At 42.5% G+C, this 17,907-nt stretch overlaps 1 protein-coding gene across 17 annotated transcripts in view; it reads right to left on the bottom strand.

The window, feature by feature from the left end:
* The window catches only part of ADGRL3 (adhesion G protein-coupled receptor L3), a 478,165-nt gene that overhangs the window by 244,915 nt on the left and 215,343 nt on the right, over positions 1–17,907 (bottom strand). For all 17 annotated transcript variants that reach the window (XM_015861714.1, XM_032444013.1, XM_032444015.1 and 14 more), the window contains one exon: positions 13,932–14,145. In XM_015861714.1, the coding sequence (XP_015717200.1) occupies positions 13,932–14,145 (214 nt within the window). The remainder of the gene's footprint in view (positions 1–13,931; positions 14,146–17,907) is intronic.

Below are 17,907 nucleotides of genomic sequence, written 5' to 3'. Positions count from 1 at the left end.
CAATTATTCAGAGCCTCAATGAAGCATGACCACTTACTCAAAGCTAAACCAAAACGGCAGCAATGGCCCCCACCTCAAGGTTTTCAGTATCTCATAGCACAGCCTGAGGCCAGGACTACAAAGGTGGATTTATCTACTGCTGCTGGCCATAGAGAGCCACATGCATGACCCAGCAAAACTCAGTGCTCCTGCCTCCCTAGGTGCTGGAAAGATCAAAGGGAGCAAATGTTGTCACAAAACAAAAACCTAGTAAAATATTAATATAATTGAGTACCAGCTGGCTATGCAACTAATATCCTTCTTCTTCAGCTGCGTGTCATACCCACCAAGATAGAGACTGCCCATATCATGCCAAATCTGGATGCAAAGATAGCGTACCAGTCCAATTTTCATTATACAATTGGTAAGAGGAAATTACTGAAAATGGAAAGGAACCTCCCTGGCACATACAGAGCTAAACATGCAGAATGCATTTGCTGTTGCAGCAGTACAAGGACTGTATTGAACAGTGTAGCTCCAGTTAGCGAATCAAAGTGCTCTTACTACAGATGGCAAAGTGCAGCTCACCTGAAGCAGTACAGGAGAAGCCTCCACATTGTCTAATTAAAGTCCCTGCAACCACATTAAAAATATATAAGGATTAATCAGAAATTTGCAACGCTTTCAAAGGAAACATGATCATCACCCGGGAGCAAAAGGACTCTCAGAATCTCCTAGCAAGAAAGAAGGAATCTAGCAGATGTAAAGCCTGGAGAACACAGAAAACATTAAAGAAAGAGTTACAGCTTTCTCCAAGCCTGATAATAAGATAATAACAAAAAGCTCGGATAAGATGAAAAACTTTAAGCTGTTTAAAGCCAAAGGCTAAATTCTTGAGCACGTTACGATGCCAGCTTCCTTGAACCCCGCTTGCAAACTACAGTCTCGTATACCACTGGCAAAACAAGGATATATGGTCACTGTGTCAATGTGTAGATCATTAGTCAGAAAAGTCTGGAGGTGCTGAGCTGAATGTCATGACACCTGTGTGTGATGTTAAGACAGCAGTTTTTCAGCATTGTATGTGATGAAACAACACAAGTTTCACAGACTTTCAGGGCACTGCACCTTTCTTACTTGCTTCATGGTTTGGACAAAAACCAGATGACCAGCATATCACTGACAGATATCCAGTATACAACAATCTGGATTTGCCAGCATGCTGCAGCACCCTGAAGGTCTTTTGAACACTGATATGCTCCTCTAAAGAGACACGTGCTGCTTCTGCTTTCCTTCCTGACTTCGAATCAGTTCAACTCTTTGTAGAAAGGAAAGGCTGTCATTTGCCATCTTTCTGTGCACATGCTGCTGTACTTTTTTTTATATGTACATTCTCCTATACATATATGCAGTCATACTGGAAGTCTTTATATCAATATATTTAAAACATCATACTATATACAGCCTATTTTGGCAACAGCCATCTGGAAAAGAAAAAAGCAGAGAAGAAATAATTAAATGCAACCAAACTAGATTTTGTATACTTTTGTCAGCCTAGAGAAAGAAAAATTACTCTGTACTCCATAAGCAAATTTACCACTTCGGCACCAACAGCTTTACCCATATGGAGACACCCAGGCTACACTGTACAGCAGCAAACTTCAGCAGAAGACCAGCTTGCATGTAGGCACGCTTTTAACTGCCACCAATGAGGGGACTAGACTTTCATCACCGTGACAAAGGACATAATTCTGTTTCTTCTTGTAATTCTGATTTCAGTCTTTCAAAACCTTCTATTTTGCTGTGTGGTCAAAACATCTCAGCATCCTTTTGTTTCAGTTAAGCCCTCCCATGAACCAGTTCAGGGTAACCAACAGCAGATGATGGCTACTGCCATATGCGGGGATCTCAAAGATTACTCAACGTTTACCTAAGGGCCTTATGCTCAGGACTAAACATTCTGGACATTTTTGTTGCCAATGTTAAGTGTGCCTTTAAATAAGCGCTGCAGCTACTACTGCTTTGTTCCACTTCTAGCTGGGCAATGCAGCTGTGACCAAAGCTGTACCTTGGATCCTATAGATTGCCTCCCTCCTATAACATCCCTAATAAAATTTCTGATATTCTAAAAGTGACGGGCTCTTGATTTCACATTCCTCTTACACAGTTGCCTTATTTCTGCTGAAATAGTCAGATGAAATTATGCATGGAAACTCTGCTGAGAATTTTCTTCTTCGTGAAAGAATAAAAAACGCCCAACATGCTCAGAATTCAAATCAAGACCAGAAGGGCCCTAATTCCATGTACGTGTTATCAATATGGTACACATTTGACAGACATGCATTATTTGCCAAACTTGAGGGTACCCCCCTGGGAGGAGGGGATTAAGATGCAACCTTGGATCAAAATGGGCTACGCAATCAGGACTTCCCATACCAACAGTGAGGAAATGAAATTCATGGTGGAGAGGTTCAGTTCCTAAAATGCAAGGAAACACTGGAAGAAAATAATGTGATTAAAAAACATGAATTAATTCCTTTACGCAGAAGAGCCCCAAAACACACGCTTGGCAGGAACGCTCCACAAAATCACTTATTTATTCATTCACTTTAGTGGCCATGCTCTACTTTGTGAATTATTCCTGATAATTCAAGCGGACACGTGAAAATGGACTCACTTTGCACATATTTTAATACATATTCTGGAATCTCAAAAGTAAAGCCTTTGCACTATAAAATGCTTTCTAAGTATGCATATCTACGTACATCTCAGAAGATGACAACTGAAAGTGGGTATATTTGTTTTTAATCACTTAATTATACTTTCTCCCCTCGGTGCATTAATTTGGCAATTAAAGGATTCTGCTCTCACCTACGGGTGAGATGACGGAGCCTCTTGGAGCCCTGATTTTTGGCACCACCTCACTCCCTCTTTATGCTTGAGGCTGCTTCCCCTCTGACTGATTCTTAATTCGAACGAGATTTCACCAAAGACTGTATCAGAACTGCAGCAAGCTAATCTTATTAAACCATATGAGTTTAACAACTCAGAGCTTGACGTCAGGCAGGCTGTTTCCAAATTGGTGTACTGAAGACCCAAATTAGATCATGAGTGAAATATTAAAAGGCAGTAGAGCCACTTAAGAGTGAACTTCCATTTCCAAAAGAAATTTCTGGACAGTGAGAAGCCGGGACTCATGCCAGTTCAGTGGGAGTCAGTCTCCTGGCTGCAATGGGTGCTTTAAAGTGCTCTAACTCTTAAAACGTAAGCTACTGAGAAAGACTGTTAAGACATAAAAGAGTTCACTTCCCATTCCCAACACCAGCACAAACGTCCTCCCATAGGGTTTCCTACTACAAGGCTCCTGAAAAAATACACCTTAGGGGCACACCATGGGCAAGGCATTATAGCTTCACTATCATTTCAGCTATTGCTGGGTACAGAAGGCTGCAGAGACTGGAAAAGAGGAAAAGTGCCAACAGCAGGATGCAACACACCCAAGGACTGCAAAGCTGCTCCCAAGGTTCGTGAAGAAATGAGTGGCTGGCTGATCACCCCTAGGTCTCCTCAGCCTTCAGGTACTCAGACCAGCTGACCGCCAGGTACCATTGCTTCTTGGATGCCACCCAGACAACAAAAATTAAGTTTGCAGAGCTTGTAGGGAACTCTTCTATCTCTGCACTGACTTCAGACTGCTCCTCATACACATGGCTTTACACAAGCACACAGCTGTTTGTTGGATTCCAGTCTGACACAACCAGCATTAGTTTTCAATGTTAGGTGCCTGGCTTTAACTCTTTACATCTGGCTACAAGTGCAGCTAATCAACTGAAATCGATTTTCCAGAGCTCAGTCTAATCCACTGCGTAGGTGACCTATATTCTTTGTGTATATGTAGTTGGGGTTTCTGGGTATTTTTGTTGAGGTGTCTTGAATATTAGATGCCTGTGTTCAGCTGTCTGCAACCTTGTAAGTAACTGAGAAGGGTGACAAGGAGAACTTGTGACACAGACACATTTCAGAGGGATCTCAAAATATTTCTCCCCTGTTCCTGCAAATACCAGCAGAGAGAAGTCCGGCACTTGCTTTTGTACGGTTATTTCTCAACCACCCATGGGAAGACTGCTGCATGGATTAGCTTGAGTGCACCCCTTAGTCCACCAACATCCCTTGCCAGCAGCACAGTGCTTTCATCTGCATAGCTCAGACCCCAAACACCTGCAGCAAGCACCGGCTTCCCTGTGCTAACCGATCTAATGGTTGCTTTTACATTTTACTCCAGTATTTGCACTAAGGAATAAAGGTGTTTGTGGTGTTTTGGTTGGTCGGTTGGTTCCCCTTCTCTCTTACCAGTGCTAGCCTGGCACCACTGACATGGCTTAACTGGAGCAATCTGTTCCAAGCAACCAAAGAGCTAACCATTTATCAGGGCCAGAACAAGCATTCTGGGGAGAGACATAATTATATTGCTGGGGTTTGTAATATGGAGTCAAATGGGACGTTCTGTGTAATTCAAAGCCACTTGGGCAAAGGGAGAGAGGAAGCAGACTTTCCAAAGAGGGCCTTCCCTCTGTCCTCTAAAGTTGCAATTAAAATAAAGAAAACCATCATCATCTGAGTATGCATCACAGGGGACAATAAGTAAAAAGAGTGCAGATAATAAAAATAACATTTTTCCTTTACATAGGTGGATGATGCAGCCTGAACTGGAACGCTGTGTACAGTACAGCTCATCTTGTCTCACACGTGGCACTGCAGACTTAAAGGGCATCCAGAGATAAACAATAGCAACCTTCACACTCTCATAACAAAACCCTGAACAACTCCTATAGGAAGGATATGAGAGATCACAACTTTCTCCTTTGGAGAGATGATGCATTAGAAGCAATGTGACAAATACATAGAAGTTAATGAATGGAAATGAAAAAGGTAGATTGGATCCCTCTGCCTTCACAGGCATGAGGACATGACATGAGGGGGATGATGATGATATTAAAATCTGACAAAAAGCAATTTTTTTTTTCCACACAATTAGTTGTTAGCCTGCTGGACTTAAAGCTCGTGGAAGTTAAGACCAAAGATTTAATGAGATTCAGAAAGGGTCTGGAGATTCATACAGACATCAAGCATATCCAGCAATTACAGTTAATGCTAACCAAGAAAACCTAGACAGAAGATGAAAAGGTCTTGGGCACTGGGTTAGAGCTCCTGTCTATTGACAAGGGATGGGGATGAAAGGAGGCTTGTGGGTGGCAGAGATCTGCACTGCTCACAAAGCAATGCTTCATCCTACCCTGAGGCATGCAGGACTTGGCCTTGCAGGACAGGGCAGCAGGGCAGAGCAGCAACTGCAGGGGAAAACCTTCTGTTCTGACATACTTGCTTCCAGCCAGCTCCAAATCCCACCACCTCCTTCCCCCCCCCTTCTACCCTTGCATTAGTTTTATAGCTCTGTACATTTCTCTTGCCCATAACTCCATCCTCCATTCCTCACCACATCTCTGCAATAAAGTTCTTCCTTCTTTGTCACCAGTCCTACTCTGAGTAAAAGCACGTAATATACGGCCTACTACCAACTGCAACACTCGGTAACAGACTGAATGCTGTGGCCGTAATTCAGTCCGGAGGCTCTACTACTGCCCATAAACTACACGCTGTCTCCCAGTTTACGATGTCAGCAGGACTCCAGCTGAATTAAAGCTTCTACTGTATATAACTGACACCAATGCATTATCTTATGCATAATGCATCGAAGATGGCTCCAATCATAAATCCCACAGCCTGCCCTTCTTTTCCATCACAGATGCGGTGTGGCACCTCATACGCTCTGCTTACTGATACATAAAAATCCTTCTCCTGAATCATAAAGGCAGCAAAACCTTTTCTTGGGTCACTGCTTCCAATAAAAGCCTTTCATTCCCTCTTTTCCCCAAAGAGATTGAAATAAACTTCAGTTCATCCCACTAGCAAAACTCACACTTAAATTTCAGAACCATGCTGAACTGGTGATTCAGGAACCAGACCATATTTATGACACTGGAAAGCGAGGGATCTCTTCTTAACACCCTGTCTTTTGCCTGTGTGGTTTCTCATCATCATGCAACATCTGGAAGCCCAGGCAAATACACTGAAGCTGCGCAAGCATTTGGGATCTGCAGAGCAATCATACGAGATGTAAAGCCACGTGGTGGCTGCCAAACTGTTGGTGTGTGAAGATGAGTGCGAGGTCTGCAGAAAGCATCTGTAGTCCTGCAGAGAAGTCAAGAAAACCAGGCATATATATACAGGGGGTGAGGTATTGCTGGTTTCACACATCTGAGAATGGGATATGGAGTTAAAGCTCTGAACAGTCAATACGCAACACTGTCCAGGCATCTACTGAATCCTGAACTGACAATCCATTGAGAATAAACCCAGTTTTGACCTCAGGAATAAACTAATGAACTCTACTGTACCAAAATAATAATAATAAAACAGAAAACAAACAAACAAAAAATCCACACACAACCTTCCTCCCAAAAAAAAACCACACACACCAAAACAGCAAAACAAAAAACAACCCAATACAGACCAAAACAACAACTAAATCACCAAACAAATCAAAATCTGATATAGGTGCACAATGTTGTGCAATGCTCTAAATCTATTTAAAGGTTGTGACGAAAAGACCAGGTATCTGAAGACTAAGCCCTGTGACAGCCTCATAAGGCCACCGCATTGAGAAAGGCTGAAGATGTGGAAAGGCTGAGCAGAAGCATCTCAATGCTCATCACCTCAGTGACTCAGGGAATGTGTAGCAGGTGCCACAGTCAGGATGCAGAAGCCTAAATTCAGATTTTGCACTTTGGACAACTCAGATAATGGTACAAAATCTGTTTATGGAATACAAAACTTGTTTCAGCAACAGCAGAGAAGAGTATCTAAGGGCCCAGAGCAGCATCATATTGCATTGCCCCCCTTGCAGCAACAAGGTTTTCTGTGTGCTTGTACCCACCTCCTGCAACGTGGTAATGAATGCAATACACGTTTCAACTGGCAGACTCCACTGTCAGCAACATCTCCATCTCCTCTCAACAGTTCCTCCTTGGGTGCAAATCAGTAGCTGTTCTCAACAAACCTCGAATGTTTAGAAGAAACAGATGACAGGAGTACATTTCATGTAGGTTTTCTCCTACTGGAAAAAGGTACCTGCAGCTGCCAGGAGTTAGCCAGTCCCTCCTCTCTGACAGGCTGGAGCTGGCCATTTTCACACCAGCAAGGTACTGGATGGAATAAGTATCCTGGATTTCCTTGCATGGCTTCCAGCACCTCATGCATGTAGCAGTTCTGAGGCCACTTCACAACATGACTTATCCAAGAGATTATTCCCATGTCTTCTATTTGTTGCTAAGGCCAGTGGAAGGTGGGGGGGGGGACAATTAACAAATAAAACAGTTGGCAAACTGAACCAGTCCTACAAGACAGCAATAATGAATTCTTCCAGCTTCCAGAAGGAAAGAAACTGGTAAGTTTCTGCAGAGAAAAGTGGCTTTGGATATTGCCAGTGCTGCCACAAATAGGTACACACAGAACCTTTTCTGCAGAGACGGCAGAGAACACTTACAGCACACCATCCACTTCACACACATGCCCAGGGCTTGGGGATGGCTGGGTCAGGGGAGAGCCAGAAAGCTGAGCTCCGTGTAGAGTAAAGCACAGAATAACAGCAGGAGGAAGCAGAGCCAATCCAGAGCTTTCCCTCCAGTCTGCACACCTCAAAGAGGCCTTTATTTGGCCACAGAGGCTGCCGGTCGCCTGTTGCTTTCTCAGCTTGAGCCTGGATTTCTCCAAACAGGAGCACGTTTGGTCTTATCAGTGACCAAAACCCAGCAGTCACTGCAGAACACAACCATCTACTTATTTATTTATTTTTTTAACTGGGGTGTTTTATAGCTGGCCATGGCTACCGATTGGTATCTGGGGAAGCCTAGAGCATTACTTTTGATCTACAGAGCCTTCCACGGTTTGGAACCTTATTACCTTCAGAAACTACTACCTTATCCTCATCTGTTTCCATGGCAGCTGCAATCAGCCGAGATGCTGGGACTGACAAGCCCTGATTTAATGGGGTACCAGGGCAATTCCAGGGGGCTGTCGTTTTCAGAATTTACTCCTGCTCGGTCTGACAGCATTTTCAGTAAGGGAAGAGGTAGGATAAATTAAGACTGTACGGGCTGGGAAGTAGCGATCTTTTTTAGAGCGATTCAACAGTTCAGTGCACACTGTTCCACTAGCACTTGATTTTTTTTTTCCCCTCTTAGTAATGGTGTACGTGCCCTTGTCCCAGGATCACGGTGCAGATGAGATTAGTAGACTTTGCTTCGTTTTAATCTATCTTTCTGCACAGCAAGAGAATAGATTGCTTAACCAAGGTTTGTTTTCCAGGATTTCAAATCAGAATCTGGGGAATGTGAGCTTTGGTATTCCCTGCTCATTTCTGCTGGTTACAGAAACCACTGTTTAACCGAAACATTAATATTTCTCCATATTGATGCTTTTCACAATCATGATCTCAAAGCGCCAGACTTGTGTTTCCCAGAAAGAGAAAAGCCTCGCTTCCCACTGCAGCATCTCAGTTCTTCAGAAACGCACTTCCCAAGCCATCTGTGTGATACCAAATTTAGAAAAATGAGTAGTATCTTGGCAGTCTTCACAAAATGTACTCAGGATGCAGGGGAAAGCAGGGGGGGGTGAGGGGTTCCTATCCAATGGGGCACTCAGTATCTGATTCAGAGGTGATGATGACAACGTCTAAGCAGGGTGCTGTTTTCTGAGAAATATGCCATTAATTTCTTTAGGGCATGACACAAGTGTGCTGCAATTCAAATAAGGGCTGTTTGCTCAGTCCTACCTACGGCCTTTGTAATTATGGCACAAGGCAGAGCCTCCGGGTCTGCAGCTCTCCTCATTTCACACATCTTCTCCGCATTCAACAGAATGAGCTACTTTACATAAAAGATTCCAGGAGAACAGCCCCAAATTGGTATGATCAAAACCAGCAGCCACTTTAAGAATGATTAACGTGAATTACCCTATCTGTGAAATACAGATAACCCAGCCTCTTTATTTCCTGACACAAGAGCAGATCACTAGCATTTGAGATGTCTTGGAAATCACAGGTGCTGATAGCATCAATAACAGCACACTATGAGATGCAATATTATTAGAATAATAATGACACTCGTTTCAGACTCCTGCATTTTTCAGGTCATCAACCAAAAACATTAACAAAACACAGCCCTTCAAGAGATGAAAAATCTTTGCAATGTGATGCAAGCTGTTTCATACAGTTTCCTTCCTCTTCTCCACCCTGTACAAAGTGCCTGCCAGCATTCTTCCAGCTATCAGAGAAATTACAAACGTCCCTCCTTACATATGAGATTACATACAAGAACCAGGCCATGGCATGGAGCCTAACAACACTCTTATGTTCTTAATATAACTGATTGGTTTTTTGTTTTTTTTAAGGTCTTGACTTACAGGCTTCTTCAGCGATGCCAACACCAAAACCCCACAGACGAACCACACAGACTGGCTTTGAACCTAAAAGAAACTAGCTCGGGTACCCAACTGCAAGCCCAGCTATGAGAAATTCTCTCTTCTGCTCAGCCACCAGAGATGAGCAAAGTGCAATGCCAAGATCCTGCTTCACATCAGAGTACATTAGTGGAAGGCAAAATGAGCCCAATGCTTCCTTCAGGAGAGAAGGAGCGAAACAGCTTTCAGTCAGCCTCTCTAAGCCTGAAGTGCTGACATTGGCATGGAAGAGTTCTGCAGCACTCTGCCTGGACAAAAGGCAGGACCTGTACAAATTGGGCAAAGACTTGTGCAAGTGATGGCTTTTGCATACAGAGCTCTCTGAGTTTCCAAGAGATACAAGAGAGCTTCCCAGCAAGAGCTTTCCATATTTTCTACCTTCACATTTTTGAAAACTCAGAAGGAATTTTGCTTTGATTTTGAGAACAGATGTTAAGACCTATGAACGTTTCTCCCCTGGCTCTTCCGTTACGCCTGCTGGTTTTGTCTCATTATTCCCTCTTTCCTCTCTTTCCTCCAACTTAAGACTAACAGACAATTGCTGGGGTAGAGAAGGATCCTTTTACTCCTCATATCTGGAAAGCAAAAGAAAGCCTTTATCTTGTCTTTAAGGCAAAAACTGCTGCTGTTTTGTGTGCACATATGTCTGCATGTACACTCAGACTTTCTCCTCCCTTTTGACATCCAAGGCTAAAACCTACAGGAAAGGGTAATAAGCTCAGTAAAATGGTCTGTTTCAAATTACAAAGTTAAAAACAAAGGTGATATCAACAGCGTGCGCTTCTGCGAACATACATGCAAGCCAGATCCATCCATCATCTTCATTCCATTAGTTTTAACCCGGAAAGTGCACGGGCAGATCTTTGTTCAACAAAACACTTCAGCACATGCCTAAAAAGAAGCCCATGCTGGCATGTGTGTTTGAAACAAGGTAGCAAATGAATGTTAAAATCCCTTGCCTGAGTTGAAGCCTTCTACTTCTGTGCCATTGCTAGCAGGTGACTACCTCCACCAACCACAGGGAACCCACCAGCAGGCACAAAGGGACACACAGCATTTGTGGTTTTTTTCAGTAGAGCAAATGGCAGTGTTAACATTTATTAATGCAAAGACAATTCTTGTGGGAATGGGAGTTTGCTTTTCCCTATTGTTTGAAGAGGACTCAGGCTGCCTAAATGGATGATATGTGGCACAGTTGCTCAAGGGCAGACATGGTGAAGTCTCCCATGGCACAAAACGCTCAGCTTACAGTGGGTATGGTTATGATTCAACTGTTTGTTACAGCCCTCAAAAGATATTTCTCCAAAGTAAACACACTATGAAGTACATTTCTCCCTAATTATATTAGAAAAATCTTCAACCCATAAAGCACTCTTTCTGAGCTTTTATGGGCAGCTGCTGCTCTAATGCTGGAAGGAAGAGTCCGCAAGTTTGAAAACAAAATAGGCCACAAAGATTTAATTTCCTATAAAACAAGCTGTTTAAACTTTCTTTACTTACAGCAATGCTCTGAAGAGTTTAAGAGATTTTCAGAGCAACACTCGCAGTGAAAACTTCTCGTGTCCTAACTGCTCAGGGGGCTCCGCAAACACACCATCAGATTTATGCCTTTCCCTTTCAAAATAACTCCATGTACTCGTCTGCAAAATTAATTTCAATAAACATACAGAAGAAAGGAACGTGCCAGCTCAATTTTGGGGGAGGGGATGGTCCTTGGGGGAGCAGTCGCTAATATCTGCCATAAATCTGCTCACTCGCAGCCTTGGCTCACATACTAACATCTCTGTCTCTCTGACATGCTTCTCTCCCCACCTTTCAGTCTCCCCCTCCCCTCAGCCATGCCATAATGCATATAAGTTGGCTGTACAGAGTTGCTGATTAAAAAGTGCTAGCAGTTAGACAACTTCTTACAAAGACTACAAGGGGGCTGTATTTATGAACGTGATAATTAATCAATGCATAATAAGCAAGCGCTGTGCATACAGTTTTTCTTTCAGCATGCAGACAGCCTCGATTACCATGCAGGTTACGCTGCCACGAGTAGCTGCTTCCACCACTCCACGGCATTAGCAAAGACAAGCTTATTGTATTAAAACCTGCATTCCTCTGCAAAACCGCCCAAATACTGCTGAACTGATTAATTTTGCAGGTAGAGGCTTTCAGAAGAAAATGCCACCGTTAGTGCCACGATGGCTGGGCTGTCAGGATTTTCCTTCTATGCTGCTGTTTTCAGATGCTCAGCTATAAGGCAGCATCTGAGCTGTGAACCAGCGGGCTGGTTTGCATCTTAAGAATGCAATTCTTTTTAATAGTTTTAATTTTAATTTTCTGTTCAACTCTTTGAATTGAGGGAGATTAAAAGAGAAAGGTGAATGGCATAAAAAATGCGAAGTGGAGTATTTCCCCCCTTTTTAACCTGCCTTTTAACTAGAATCAGTTCGTATTTACTTCCAAGAAACTCAGAAGTACCCAATTAATAACATGATTGCACACTTCATGAAAACTGATCATCAAATAGCTTAAACAAAAAGAGTTATCACCCTTTACTGAGGCTCCTCACTGACACACACACAATCAAGCATGGATTTTAATATTCAGTAAGCGGGGATTCCCATTTCCCTGACAAGAAACATCCCCTTCAGTGACCATCCTCCATTGCAATCCCTCTCTGCTCAGATGGGAAAAGAGATGCTTTGCCCTAGAGAAGTGCTTCTCTGCTAACTCTCTGCAAAGCAGTTCAAGCCTGCAGTGACAGCAAGAGGAGCCGAGTAACCGACGTGAATTTTCATCACACAACATGATTACATGCCCTCTCTGACCGAGAGGCTAATGTTTATTGCAGTCTTGCTACACCTGGGAACTGACCAGGAGATCATAGAGCTCTGCATGTGGCTAGGAAGGTTGAGTCTGGAGGACGCTTCCACATATATAAAAAAATATTAATACATTGTAATGGCCCACAAAGGGGATGACATGGTTTTATTCTGCCGATGTGGAGAGGATTAAGGGTTTCTGCTTGAAGCCACTAACAACTTGAACAGGAGAATTATAGTAATTCCACTAAAACCATGCTGAATCCAAGGGACTGGATGATGTCACATTGTTACCCTCACACTTGTTTTGAAAAAGCAACCAGCACAACCCCACAGAAGTGATTTCAAGCAGCTAGGCAGGGAGGTCTGACTTATAGAAGTGCCAAGGGAAGCGGGCTTATAGGAGCCTTTTGCAGCAACTCAGAATCTAAATCTTTGACATGGAACAACTCTGAAGGGAGCTCAAAAATATCCATTAGCATGTCAAATACAAATGAAATCCACACTTTCTTTTCTGCTGCTTACACAACTCCATTTTAAGTGCAAAGCGTCTTATAGCAAACAATAGCAAGATACTCCATTTACTCCATTAAAATCCTGTACGGCTTTAGCCATTAGGTCACCATACAAACACCGCTGCCATGCCTTCAATTAGCAACACTTTGCCTATGTCGATACTATTATTAATATCCTAAAACACTCATTTCTATTACTATTAAATTAATAGTAAAATGTACCGGATAATTATTCATGTGTAGTTATATTAGGAGAAACACCCTGTATGTGATTAAATGTCAAGAGCTGTGACTTACAAATCCTTCCCACGCCAACTCTTATGCCAAAAAAAAAAAAAAAAATCTGGAAAAATTCAGCAACAGTTAAAGTCATTCCAGAACGAGGATATCTATAGGTTGGAATAATCCATTCAGCCCTGGCTCTGAAATACAAGAACCTGCCCACATGCAGCACCTCAGCTGCCATTTCCAGATGCAGCGTTAGCAATTAACAGCAATGGTAGTTATACAGAAAGTTAGCAAATCATCTGCAAAAGCAACAATCCTGGATGAGCACTTGACTGCAAATTCAGATCTTGTCCATAACTGAGCCTGGCAACTTGAAGAACGATGGAGACTTTTCTTTGTATTTTGAAAAATGAAAATGTTATTGAGAAAACACAATATTTATCACTTAAAGGAGATTACTGGTTATCTGTATAAGAAGAGCATCAAAGAAAGAAGGTACATTTGAGAAAGGCTTCATTTATATATTCACATTAGGAGCATTGATATTTAGGTATTTCAGAGGTAGAATTAAGACTCAGCGGGTATCAAGATAGCTGATTAGCAGTACTTACTGCAAATGTTATTTATATTGTGTGATCCTAGCCCACTCTGGTAAATCACAGTTTATCAACGACAGCTGTAATTCTGTACACATACATAGAGACTAAGTACCTGCATTTTCTCGTGCAAACATACAAACAAACTGCTGTGTACATTCCGGATTTAAAGGGGGGAAAAAAAAAAGCAATAGCCATCAAACAAAGAAAATTAAATACTATACCTTTGAGTCATAATCTTATAGGCATCTGGCAGATAACAGCGGATATTCTCCATCTGAGCAGGATCAGAGTCACAGATTTTATCATCAGTCCTCCCGTAGTTGGCACTTTCAATCATGATAACATCTGTTCCTGGGCAGCGAAGCTCTATGGGGTAACTCTCACAGGACAGTTCCCTTCGGACCACAGCCATGGGGACCGGGGCACGGCTGAAAGCTGCAAGGATTAACACAGAAACACAGTAAACATTTACTATTCCACAATGAGACAAGGATTAACAGCAGAATGATTTTAGCAGCAGTTTTTAATCCATATGCCATACTGAGATCTGCTCTGGTATTCTTCAGATACGGCCTGCTGAAAAACAAAGTCTGGAGAAACTGCTTCTCTGCTCATCTACTTAATTCTCTCATCACTAAAACAGCAAATGATCCCTTTTGCAAAGGGCTGTAGAAATCCCCTATTGATAGAGGTAAATAGCAACTACAGTGTTGTTATTACCTCTGCTCTCCACGAGAGAAGCTAGGTGACTTTGATCTATAAAATTACAGCCCTGTGTTGTAGCTGATCAGCCAGGAGAAATTTTCTGCCAATGAGCCATCCAAACACCGGGATCCCACCTGCTCAGTGTGACCGCATGTAGTGACATCTGCATTGCCCCTAGTCTTTAGAAAACACATGCCTAGTGCCTTTCACCACGGCCTGCAGTCTGCCAGGGGAGGGCCTGTGTGTTCTGCCAACCACCCTGAAGTTTGGGCCCTGCAGTGATATTTTCCATGGAAATGCCAATACGTGTGAAACTCAGCGATTAAAGTTTCAGTCTCGGCTTTGCTTTGGATCTGTCTGAATGTTTGAGACTGCCACACATGTGGGAAGTTCATTCAAACAGCCTTCAGAAACCTCACTTGTTTTAAAAGAAATGTTGGCTACAGGTTGCTAATTAGAGAAGAAGTGTGCTTTGAGATAACTTGAAAACAAAGCCCAAAGAATTAGCAAGCAAACCCACATGACAAGAAGAAACCATACTTCTCATCTCCACAGACTCTTTGATCTGAAGATCACCAGCATCCTAACACGAATTCAAGAACCTGACAAATACCTATTGTGGAGTAGCTAGAAGTTGTTGCTCTTGTTTGGGCCATAGAAGGTTTACGTGGCTTCAGAAGATCTCACAGGAAGCCCACTGTGACACTAGGAGCCAACTATGTGTTTTCCAGCTGAGTGTGTTGGCCATGAGCTGAAATAAAAGCCAACTATGTTTCCTTATTCCTTGAGGATGAAAAACCAACAAAGGTTTCCAGCTGTAGGGACAATATGCAATTCTGGCTTGATAATGTACTATCACAAAACCCTGCATCACATATAAACCCGTATTTATGTAATGTGAACATAACAGTCAAGGGGGAGGCTTAACCCTGACTGTAACAGACCCAGGTGCCATCCCACACTAAATGTCCTCAATCAACAAAATTGAACCTCAGCCCTATTACAGAAACACCACAACACCCTCCCAAAAGAAAAAAAAAATCCTTCCCATGCACAGCTGTCCTTTCCAATAAAACTTCCACATGGTGCACACACTCCACATTTCCTCATGGAAAAAGAGCACACTGATGTTCCTCTGTATACCCCTTAGTAGTATCAAGGCTGCCTCTGTCTGTCTGTCTGCAGGCAGCAATCCAACACATTACATTAACTACTGTGCAGCATTCTATTATTGTCAATTGTCTCATTTAGATACGCATTACAGGACAGAGAAACATTTCCATTTCTGTAAATTTGCAGGGATAACCCAGTGATGTGCTATAGGGTTATGGACTAACTGCCAAACTCCTGAGACAGACATGCATTCATTCTTCAATAATAGCTTCTCCAATTACCATAGCTTTAGGGTTTGTATCATGTAAGATGTGCTTCTTCCCTGCCATTAGACTAACAGTTTTGCCCTAGTCTCCTATTGCACCATACATCTGTTCAATGCAGCGAAACCTTCGTGCAACCAGATTCTCTTGTTTCAGAAAGAGGGCAGGAGAACAAGCACAAGCCCCCAGGATGCAATACCTCATATTTGCCCTTTTGCTCCCAAACATCTATGAGGTGCACAGAAGGAGGATAGGAGTGGAGGTATAGACAAGATTCGAACAAAGAAAAAAGCCCAACAGAAAGTCAGAGTTGGCAAAGCCCAGAAATTTTAGCCAGGCGTTCAAATAACACAATGAAGTTTCAGATCTGCTGGAAAGGATCTGTTTGTAGGAGTCCATAGCAACCTCTGCTATGTGAAACATCAGGCCTGATGGCAGCAGGGAAAAGTTGTATTTTCCTCTATTAGCTTCAGTGTTCACAGGCCCATCGTGGACCAGAAAATTTCAGATGTGATGTTGGTTTTGGAAAGGGCTGCAGAGAGCTCTTTTTTCGAGACTCTTCTGTACTAAACCTGGCAGATTGGCAGTATAGGAGACAGGTGGTTTCTAGCAGTTTTTGGCAGAATGCTAAAGCCAAGTGCACTCCCTCCTACTGCCATGTGCTTAGATGACTCTCATTAACTGCCAAAAAGAGAAAAAAAAAAGGCAAAATGAGGTCTATGCAATCAAAATTAGCTGTCTGGGGCTATGCTTTGGTCAGCATCTTGGGTAATTTAGACACTTTTCTTCAGTAGACAATGGCCATTTACGCTTTATGCGAAAGAAAAGGTTGGAAAACTGAGCCACTTGCTTCAGTGTTTGGATTGTGGATGTGTCTACAGACTACAGTAACTGCAAAGATAGACGCTAAAAATGTCTTACAGTTGCTGCTCTAGGAAACAAAACTCAAACCTCTGACCCATATGCTTCAGAAAACACATTTTTTGCTGTGAATTCCTATGCATTCTTTGCTATAAATATTCTATATTGTCAAGGCAGGTAAGCACTAAACATAATGTCTGAGGGAAACTCTGTTTAAAAGTCACAGAAATTAACTGACTGGGAATTAACTTGTCCAAACCTGGTGTATTTGTCAACAGAAATCCTGTAAATACGCAGCTAATCTTAATTCTCATGTTTTGTGGAAACAGGACATTAGAAGCTGCTAACAGCAGTACGGTTTCATAAAAATAGACATTTATCTGAGAACAAAGACAGCATCCTAATCACACAGCAAGTCTATCAATAAGGAAGATGTAGTGCTTCAGGCTCCTTGTGGAGGATATTACAGTTAATATGAAAATACAGAGGTTTAACAAAAGCTGTTACACACGTTTCCGCAGCAGATGTGGGAGGATATATCCTGCATATTCTATATGTACATGAGACTTTATGACACTGATCTACTAAAAAAGCATGAATCCCCAGTGAAGTATCTCACAGAATCACAGAATGGACTTGGTTGGGAGGGACCTCAAGGATCATGCATCCCCAACTCCCCTGCCACAGGCAGGGCCACCAACCTCCACATTTAATACTAGACCAGGCTGCCCAGGGCCCCATCCAACCTGGCCTTGTGACAAAAAAAGAAAGAAAATAAAACTCTTGCATTCTATTCCCCAGTAAAGAACGCCTGAACAGATATAAACATTTCTGGATGTGATTCACCCTGTACTGGAATTCACCCTCTTGGTTCTAACAGTCACTCAATCACTTGCCATCAGAAGGACAGCTTTCACTTACAGACACTTCACTGCAGTGTCATGGAGTCAACAGTTATTTCCTGGACCTGCGGCATAAAATAAATGCGACACCCTGGACAAACTTTATTTGGATCAGGAATTAGGAATAACTGAAGAGCATGAAACATTATGATAGGAGAAAGCGATGGTGTGTGTTTTCCATCCTGCCACCCTCCATCAATTGAGCATCTCTACATGGCTTTTTTCTATCCTGATACCTGCAATAAACACTCCCAAAAGACATTAGAGGTTGGCTGTTTATCTCCTTTGTGAACACATTTGTCAACACTGTACCCCTATACAATAATCTTTATCATTTTTACTGGTTTTCCTGC

The sequence above is a fragment of the Coturnix japonica genome, chromosome 4 (assembly GCF_001577835.2).
Source record: "Coturnix japonica isolate 7356 chromosome 4, Coturnix japonica 2.1, whole genome shotgun sequence".
Taxonomy (NCBI): Eukaryota; Metazoa; Chordata; class Aves; order Galliformes; family Phasianidae; genus Coturnix; species Coturnix japonica.
This window is presented reverse-complemented; position numbering and strand designations above follow the sequence as displayed.